Genomic DNA, 10,462 nt, shown 5'->3' with positions numbered 1-10,462 from the left:
TCAATGATTTTGAAATAAGGGATTGTTTTGATGAAAGAATCATCAATCTGGGTATCCAAAATTATCCACTGCTTTATTAATATTATTATATTCCAGTTTTTGTCAATTCGTCATCCAATTTCATTTGATTTTTCTATGGGAGTTCAATTTTGAACTATGAATCTCCTTTCAATTGTCATATTCCTGATAGCTGCCTCGCTCTTGCTCTATTTTGTTTCCATGAATTCCTGCAGCCTATCTCAAGAGCAATCACTGATTAATCTCAAGAAAGAGTTGGATGATCTGGGATTCGATCACAACAATCTCTTGTCTTTTTCTTCCAGCCAACCTGACGTTCGTCAGCATGCTCTCACTTTGATCGACTCTTACCTTGAGAACTTCAGCTCTTGCGGCATCGCCTTACTATACAAAAAACATATGCAAACATGTTCCCCAATGGAAAATGGAAGGGATAGATCAGAAAACAAGTTGCAATCCTCAATCACTAGCTTCTTTTTTAAAAGACAGAAAACAGAGCATCCTTCACCACCAATTAATGAAACGCCAGTCGATGGTGACACATTGCTGCCCACTACGGAATCAAAAGTTTTTGTTCCTATCTCTCCCATCACCTACAATCCAATTTCAATCGAGGATGGCTTGGAACGAGATCCTAGTTTGAGGAATTCAATTCACAACCAAGCTGTCAGCGAAGAGACGCTTATTGACAAGTACCTAGAGCTCGGCCCCTTCCAGCCTCGCTTATCAAAGTATCCGGTCGACTTGAAGACAGGCAGGTCTTTTTCTACGAGTTGGTTTCAGCGCTTCGCGTGGTTAGAGTACTCCATTGCTAATGACAGCGAGTTCTGCTTTGTGTGCTATCTGTTTAGTCCTTCAAAACAGACTGCTCGCTCAAGCTCTCAATTCATCACAAGTGGTTTTAAGCGATGGAAAAGCGCTTTGGAGAAAAACAAAGGCCTCATTCAGCACAGCAACTCGATCGACCACACCGACGCGATTGCCACTATGGAAAAACGAAAGGCTAAAGTCTTGCCTTGCATTCTAAGTCGCTTAGATGGTGACCAGAAATCAGCACAAGCTGCCCAAGTTGTTTCCACTGCCAAGGTTGTTCTTCATCTGGCATTACAAGGCCTGGCCTTCCGCAGTCACCAAGAAAGCCACAAATCTTTGAATCAAGGCAATTTTCTTGAAACATTGGATTTCTTGGTATACAATGACTCAGATCTCCGAAAGTCAATTACATGCCTGCCTAAGAATGCAAAATATACATCTCCTGATGTCCAGAAGGAGATGACAAAAGCTGCTGCAGATATTGTAAGACGAACGATGAGGGAAGAGCTCGGAGATGGATATTTCTGCTTGGTTGTTGATGAAGCCAGATGTGAAGCTAGGAAGGAATGGATGAGCGTCGTTTTGCGTTTCATCGATCAGCATGGAGAAATTCGTGAAAGGTTCGCAGGCGCCATTCACGTGGAAGATACAAGATCTGAGACGTTATTTCAGCATCTTCTGGGATTCGTTCACTGTTTTGGCTTGGACATTAAACGTCTCCGTGGGCAAGCTTATGACGGTGCCTCGAACATGAGAGGTGAATTCAATGGTTTACAGGCCCTTGTTCGATCTCATGTTCCATTTGCCTTTTATGTTCATTGTTTCACTCACCGGCTGAACCTTGTTATTGTTGCCGTGGCGACTGAGGTTCATTCTATCGCCCAGCTCTTATGTTGGGTCCAACAGATCTTCAACATTTGCGGAGCATCATGCAAACGGAATGATGCGCTTCGGAGCTCTCATGCCGAATTTATCCAAAAAGCCATTGAATTGGGGGACGTTGTTACTGGTAAGGGGCAAAATCAGATGAGAAGTCTTGGTTCGATTTCTTCCACGAGATGGAACTGCAGATTGTCAGCATTGAAATCCATCGCTAATTTGTTTTCTGCAATCTGTGATGTTCTTCAAATGGTTGCTGAAGATGTTGTTGCACCTAAAAAACGTGTTGAGGCTGATCATCTACTGGAGAAGATCTCATCATTTGAGTTCACGTTTGGTTTGATGCTAATGACAGAAGTTTTGACCGTTACCAATACGCTCTCAGTATCGCTTCAGAAGAAAGACCAAGACTTAGTGAGTGCATGTGCGATGATTAAGTCTGCAAAGTTGGAAATTCAGTCCGTTAGAGATGAGGGGTTCCCAGGCATTCTTGATAGGTCGGTGGCATTCTCCTTATTGCATGGTATTGTAGTCCCGTCGTTAGAAGAATAGTGGCAACCATCTGGAAGACGCACGCGTGGCAGACCACCTCAAAGTCGCGAACTATCCTACAAAGATCATTATCGGCTGGAGGTTTTCATTCCAGTTCTTGACCAACTCCGTTCCAAACTTGATTGTCGGTTCAGTGAGACTGTGGGAGAGTTAATGGACTTAGCATCGTGTCTGCAACCGAATGACAACTTCCATCGTTTCGACTGCCTGAAAATCCTTCGCCTTGCAAGAGTGTACTCAGAAGATTTCTCGGACGTTGATCACCTGGGTTTGGAATCAAAACTCCGTTCCTTTAAGTCCACTCTCATATCCCATCCAGATTTCGGAGTCGAACTTAAGTCAATCGCTGATCTGCTTCCTATCATCATCAAGAGTGGACTTAGTGTCAACTTTCCTCTCTGCACTCGCCTTATTCGACTGATTCTTACATTGCCCGTCTCAACCGCCACAACGGAGCGATCTTTCTCTGCTCTTAAGATTGTGAAAACCAGACTGAGGACATCGATGGGTGATTCATGGTTGGTTGATCTTCTTACGCTCTACATAGAGAAGGGAATTGCCCGCAACATCCCCGTTGACAGTGTTGTCAGTAGATTTAGCGCTATGAAACCGCGAAGAGTGTAACTATTCATTGTGAAATACATTATCTCTTTTTGAATTTTTTGGGCGAAATACATTGTGAAATACACTAACTATTCATGATATTTTTTAAGGCGGATCACCGACTACGGGTGGCCTTCCTTTCTCTTTCAAAAAAAAAAAAACAAAAAAAAAATTTTTGGGTGAGCCCCCCCTGGTGCAAAATCCTGGCTCCGCCACTGTCTATACATACCAAATTTAGTATAAATACACTGTTCTGACTAAAAAAAGGAATTTTAGTCATGACATTACTAAACTTATAAACACTCCATATTAGCTCTAATCCAAGACATAAACAGAGACAAGGCGCGGAAGCGGTTCATATATGAGGATGAAGACGAGCGTTCAGATTAAGATGAAGACGCGACTGATGGAGCGGGAGCTTTTTTATAAAAAAGGTTATGAGGCGCGGAAGCGGTGAATATTAAGATGAAGACGAGCGTGAAGATGAAGACGAGCGGGAGCGGAGCAGAATCGACGCGCTGAAGAGCGATGAAGATTAAGTAAGATTCATGTTACGAAGTCAATGAAGATGAATCTGAAGAAGAAGAAGTCAATTTATTTCATAACCATCGGAGTATGATGAGGTTCTGAAAGAATGGATTCAAAGCCTTTCCCTGTCTGTAGCCGATGAAGCTTGAATTGAAAGCCTGTTTTGTGGAGTGGTGCGATGTGTGGGACTCGTGTAGTAGTAGCTAGACTCCACGTGCCAGCTTCGCTCCTCCCCCTAGACTAATACTCCCGTCAACCTATCAAAGTTGTGTCTTAATGAAATAAAGAGGTTCTGAGGCGCGAGAGCGGGGGCTTAGGCGCGAGTGAGCAGAAGTCGAAGATGAAGAAGAATGAAAGGTTATGTTTTTTTTCACATAAATAAAACGATGAATCAACGATGAAGGTTCCGACGGCACGACGAGCGACTTCAGGAGCGAAGCGACGAGAAAAAGGCACAAGAAGTAAACAGAAGAAACGCTTAATCTGTAAAAATAACTAATCTTCAGATCTGTCGGTTTAGCGTTTCCAGGTAACGTCTTAAAACTAAGTGATAGTGCAATTTTCCAAACTAAGTGAGACTGTAATGTTATCATAATCCTTCTTTCAAAAGTTTCAATCTTTTCTTAAATCTTTGTATCTTTTGTGGAAAAGATTCCACCCTCATAATTTTTTATGTCTCTATCTTCCAGATGTATCCATGAGATCCATTGAATGATGAATCTCTTTTGGAATTATTCAATTTTCCCTGATTATATGGTTGATTTATAGGGTTCTAGGGCGAAGATAGAATAGAGAAGAAGGGATGGGCACCAAGAATTCAAGCATGGGTGAATTCATTTAAGGACTTCTCTTATTTACCATACCACCCCGAATCTTGAAGTATATCTTCCAATTTGCAAAAGACCATTTTTGTGTGACCATTTTAGCCCCATGTATATTCTAGTTTAAGACTCTATTGGCACAATAACTTTTATTGGCTAACATAATTAAGTAACCCCCGTTCTCTAAGATAGAATCAACAATCAATCGAGTTTCCAGCCAGTGGGGTGCCAAGTTAACCCCCGTTCTCTAAGATATACAAAAGAGTATATTGACTCTCTCATAGAATTGCACAGTCATCAACTATCTAGATATATAAACCCCCATCTAATTGATGTTCCTATGGCAAATGGTTAGTTATCGAACCTGATATGGTCATCCCATTTGGTCTCTCCTTTATCACAGTGCCTTCCTTCAGTTGTCTCCTCATACACTAGGGTCATGCAATCTCATATTGACACACTCAATCATATTTGTGAGCTTCTTACTACACCTAAGCTAAAAATATTTTAAATTTTAATAATATGAACTCGTTTTCCATAGTCAAAGCACATACATCCATCTACAAGAAATATTTATTGTCTCAAGTCTAAGGACCACTCACATGACTATGTCATGAATCAACCTGGTAGATAATTTGACTATGTCATAATACCAATGAGGGATTTATACCTACTAATTAAATGAACTTTTCGCCCTTTAGAACAACCATTCCTTGTCCTTGTGTTATCCACACTACTAGAAACTAGATCGGCCAGACTCATGGTATGAATCAAAATATATATTTATATGTATATTTTGGGCTTTTATTTTATTTAATATGAAATTTTAAGTATTTTGTTTTTTTTATGGCATTGGGTGACGTGGTGTGCCGATGCGCCGCCACGTCAGCGTTGAGAAAGAGATTTTTTCTTTGTTTTTTGTCCTTTTGACATGTACATGTGGCATGGAATGCGAAAAGCCAGGGAATAAAAAAAGCCACGGAATACAAAAAGCCATGGAATATGAAAAGCCAAGGAATATGAAAAGCCACAGAATACCAGGTGCTTTGACTTCTTAACAGGCACGAAACCGATGACATTGATGAGGAGAGAGAAGAAATTAAAGGCTAGAATTGCTTCCACTTCCAATGGCCATAACTTTTGATCTTCTCCTCCTCTTTCTATCCATACCCTCTGATCTTATAAATAGAGGCCTGGATCATTGTAAAAATCATCTTAAACTTGCTTCCTACTTTTGTGGGCTGATTGAAAGAGAGTGAGTTTTAAGATCCATCAAGAGTGTTCTTGGTGTCTTGGGTGTGTGGGAAGAGACAAAAGAGAAGAGGGGGAGCATACTGGCACTCGCAAATCGTCGTGATCCTGGCGGAACGTAAGGATCTAAGGTAAGTGTCTTCGCCTTACGGTGTTTCTCTCCCAACATCATCGTTATCATAGTTATAGTTTTTTATCAACGTTTCATTTATCACTTCACTTACTTACGTCCCCATTCTCTCATCTCTCCATCATTGCCATCGTACTACTCCATATCCAACCACTATCCTCGTTCATACCGTCGTTCATCGTCACATCCATCACAATCACTTACTCTTTTCTTTAAGTTAAATTAGCTAACAATTACATATCTTTTATCGATATCACTAGCTCACGTCCTCAAATCTTGCTTTTGTCAATCCTCTCGTCCATCATCACTAGTATAAGAAAGTAATTCCTTAAGTATTGTTCCCTGTGGAGACGATCCGTACTCATCACTAACTAAGTATTTTTAAGTATGGTTAAATATATTTTATTGAATAATCTCAATCACCAACGACAAATTTTAACCCTAAAATTGAGATTATCAGGCTGCGCGAGCTGCGTGGGCAGCTCGGCGCAGTGGGCGGCATTTAGGCGGTGGCACGACGTGGCGGGCGGTGATCAAGCAATGGCACGATGTGGCGGGCGACAGTCAGGCAGCATGCAGTGGCACGGCGCAGCTCCACGGTGTAGGTGGTGCAGGCGGCACATGGTGACAGCGCGAGCTGCGAGCCGGCGGCGCGGGCGGTGACACAGGCAACGGGGACAGCAACGGCGACACAAGCAACAACGCAGGCAGCGCAGTCGACGATGACGGTGGCGCGACCTGTGGCGCAGGCAGCACGGGCCCTATGCGACGGCGCAGGCAGCATGGGCGGAGCTACACGGTGACATGAGCAGCGTGGGTGGCCCTCGACGGTGGCACGGGCGGTGCTCAGCGATGACGTGGGTAACACAGGCAGCGGCACAATGGCGGCGTGGGCGACGGCATGGTCAGCGGCGATGGCATCGCGGGCGGCAAGGGCAACGACGCAGGTGACTGGGAGGCCAGGGGGCAGCACGGTGCAGTTCGATGGTGCAGGCGGCGCTCGACGGCGGTGCAAGCGGCGTGGGCAGCTCGGCACAACGGGCGGCAAATGGCAGTGGACCAGTGGCGAATGGCGACGGACCGGCGGGTCCCTTCCTTTTTCCCTTATTTCCTCCTTCTCCTCTTTCTTCCTCTCACTCAGTTGTGGAGTGGTGGGTCCTTTTCAAAAATTAACTTTGACCTTGACCAAGGGATTAGGGCACCCACTCCATCCCTTATATGGGGATGATAATGGGCCCCTTGAAAGAGGTCCAATAAGGGGTGCCCATTAGACATTGGGTCCCCATAAAAACCCAAAAAAAAAAGGAAAAACACAAACGAAAATAGAAACAGGGGGTTGAAAGGAAGGGCCTTGCTGGTGGATATGGCCCGAAACATGTTGAAACTTATGAGCATGTCTACGCCTTCGCATTGGTTTGCCGGTCAGGATGGGCTCAAATTGGTGGCTGTCAATGATCTTTGATGGAGTGGGACTGCTCGCTCCATCACTTACTAATTATGTATATCGTTACATGAATAATTTAATTAAATTTTGATATAAACCACTTTATATGTTCACTTTCCAGCCAATGGGGTGCCAAGATAGACCTAATGTCCTAGAAGATACATATTATTATAAAAACCCTCTCATGGAACCTTTTCTGTTATCATTTACCATATATGTATGATCCTTGATCCACTTGAAGAATCCCAAATGACTTACATTATGGTTAATTTTCAAACCCTAATCTATCATTCCAATTATTACTTGTGGATAATGGATACCATTGGAGAGCATCTTCACAAATATATAAACTACTCGATATAAATGCCTCTTCCTCATCAAGTCAATCTCATCTTACACCAAGGCTGAATGATCTCATATGGACCATTCAATCATATTAGTATAATTAATTCTATATCCAAGCTAAGTAATTAGGGACTCATAAGTCATAGTTGAAATAAATCAATGCACAAGGTGTCTTTAGTGTCTCAAGTCTTGAGACAACTTACATCACATGAACCAGCCTAATAGACAATTAGGCATAATACCGTTCATGGATTGCTATGGATCAATTCAATGAAGTATTTTCCCAAAGAACAGCAATTCTTATGATATGAGTAGGATTTGAAAGTATTATACTTTCCCAATATTTTTATGTCCATCTCGAGTATCCTTTGGACAAGAATATTCAGAATATATGTTTAGAAATTAGTGATCACAGTTTAATGGTCTCATCATAATTTATCCAGTCATCGTATATATTCAATCACTTTATGATGGTCATTTCAAGAGATTAATTATAAATAAATTTTTATTTCAATGACCATAAATGAAACATAGAAGTGTGATTGCCTTGAAGGCCATATAATATACATCAATTTCCCACTTGCACTACATCAAGTTATCCTTATTCAGTACTATAATATTTTTCAATGATATCCCTAACTAAATAAAAGTGCCTCAGAATTTACTTTGACTTTTGATGTGACCATGACTCTTTTGTTTTTGGCACAGTTGGTCTCACACAACAAAGGAATAGGTTATGACTTTGAATAAATGTTATCAAGTTCAGTGATGAACTTAAATAAAACATAAAACTGAATTGGCTTAAAATTCATATAATATCTTTTTGTGTATTTCCTATAAATCATATTTGACTATAAATCATGTAGTGTATAAGAAAATGTCCCTTTTTGTGTATTTCCTATATATTAGATAAATATGGCTGTAGATAGAATGGAGAGTTTACACATAGGGATGATGATCACTAAAAAGGTGAACTAGGATAATTTTATCGAAAACACAATATAGAAAATCCAAGCAAAAAAGTATAAGAGTTCTGAAGGAAAATATTTATTAGTTACACAAGGTGAATCTAGATTGCATATGGTGGATAAATTTTCATTATTCATCCTTTTATATATTTTTTCATTTTGATTCTTCCCTTATACTTAAATTTATTAATTATTTTTTTAGATTTTATATAGAATCGTTCCATTCTTGTAGCACTTTAACCGAGAGATTAGTCTTGATTTGTGACACCAATTAGTGTCAAAGAAAATAGAGGCTACCTAAGATGAAACGATTTTTAAGAGACCATTTCAATATGACACAATATGACTTTGATCCTCAAAATGTTCAACTATTTCAATACCATAGGGTTGTTAGATGGATGCCGAATGTATAATGGTTATGGAGAGTTGTGATGGGACAGAATGGCATTCTACTCAATCATCCATTCATGGGGTTCATCTTCATCTCAATTCTCATATATCCAAGTTCATTATCATCACTATTCCAATGTCAGTCCTATTCCATCATTTGTTTCTTGGCAATGAATGAAATATATGGTTCATGGATGATGAAATAGGTTGAATAGAGTGAGATAATGGTAGAGAGATGGAGACAAACACATGAAGAGATAGAGATAGAGATATTGAGAGAGAGAGAGAGGAGAGAATGTGAGACTGAGGGAGAAAAAGAGAGAGCAAGAGTCTATCTTGTGTATGAGAGAGAGAGCATGATAGAGCGTGAGAGAGAGGGTGTGTACTATAGAGAGAGCGTGATAGATATAGAGATAAAGAGAGAGAGAGAGAGGATGAGAGACACAGGTCCTCATAAACGACAATCAACTTCTTCGTCAATGGCACATATCATTGTCATCATTGACAAAAAAATCGCTGTTGATGACTGTTGTCATATTTATCAATGACTGACGTTGGTGTCAACAACAAAAAAATGATCATCAATGACAGTTGTGGTCCTTATCAATTTGAGTTTTCCACTTCCTCAATGATAGTCATGGTCATCATCAACAATTGGCTGATATCCTAACAATATCCTCTATAATTTTTGTCCTCATTGACGACACTTATGATATCCTTTCTCCATTATAGCTGTAAATTAAATTTTTATCCTCATTGCTGATGCTTCCATTGACATTGTCGCACCAAAAGTCACCAATGTTGTCATAAAAAAAATCACTTGACAATTGTCATCCTTCTCATCAGGGGTCAATGTCTTCGACCTTCACAACTGTTGGAGATAGTGATGGCCATCCTCATTAATAAACTATGGATGCATCATGAAATTATGCACATTCTAATGCCAATTTTGAGATCATTTTATCCATATTACCCTCATCTTTTATGAATTCTAATTTCATGCATTAGATAAAGAAAAATAACACTTTTTAATTATAATGGTTAGCATGATATACTAACCCACTAATTCTTATTGAAAATATGCTTAAAATATTTAAAGATTTGCATCCTATACTCTCTAGTATGTTTGCCTATATTTTTCAGGGAAAGAGATAGAAAAAAATGGTTTATGAGTTAAGCACCAACAGCACTCAAGCCAGCCATAGGCAGGCAAGTGCAGAGGCACTCAAGCTCGCCTACAGCAGGCAAGCACAACTGCGCCTAAGAGCGGACACATGGCCCACATGGAGGGCCCCATAAGGCCCACATGGAAGTGTTAATTATTTCATACCTTAACATCATACAAAATTTATATAATGTCACATATTTTAGTAATTTCCAAGATGGGATTAGACTTTCATGTTTCTTTCAGCTCCACATCGGGACGGCTAAGAAACAACAAAGTGAGCTTAAGAAATAGGATAACAAATTAGGACCGGGCTTTGAGCGAACCAAACTCAAAGCCCGTATCATTTCAAGTCGTTTTAAGTAAATAGACATGATCTCAGCCACTCGATCTTCTTAAGGAAGATTGGACGGATGATGAGATGTGTTTTGTAATATTTAATTGTCTTTATTTCTTTTTTCAGCCTTCAGATTGGCTGCGACCAATGATGTGGATAGCAGGGCCAAGTGTGGAGTGAATCAAAGCACAAGTTGGCTGATAGAGTGCTGACTGACG

The 10,462-nt window shown here is 40.5% G+C and overlaps 1 protein-coding gene across 1 annotated transcript; it reads left to right on the top strand.

Moving 5' to 3' along the window:
- Positions 1–435: 435 nt before the first annotated feature.
- On the top strand, positions 436–2,886 carry LOC144712055 (uncharacterized). The gene is made up of 2 exons (XM_078586232.1): positions 436–2,207; positions 2,280–2,886. The coding sequence occupies exons 1-2, from the start codon at positions 436–438 to the stop codon at positions 2,884–2,886; spliced, it is 2,379 nt and encodes a 792-aa protein (XP_078442358.1).
- Positions 2,887–10,462: the final 7,576 nt, after the last annotated feature.

This window comes from Wolffia australiana, chromosome 14, assembly GCF_029677425.1.
Source record: "Wolffia australiana isolate 7733 chromosome 14, ASM2967742v1".
In the NCBI taxonomy this organism is placed as follows: domain Eukaryota; kingdom Viridiplantae; phylum Streptophyta; class Magnoliopsida; order Alismatales; family Araceae; genus Wolffia; species Wolffia australiana.
This window is presented reverse-complemented; position numbering and strand designations above follow the sequence as displayed.

What these genes read in the sequence shown, in the direction of transcription:
- LOC144712055 (XM_078586232.1), top strand. Translation starts at nt 436, where the DNA reads ATGGAAAATGGAAGGGATAGATCAGAAAACAAGTTGCAATCCTCAATC. An exon ending in TTCCCAGGCATTCTTGATAG is followed by an intron (nt 2,208 to 2,279) that starts GTCGGTGGCATT and finishes ACCATCTGGAAG; the next exon opens with ACGCACGCGTGGCAGACCAC.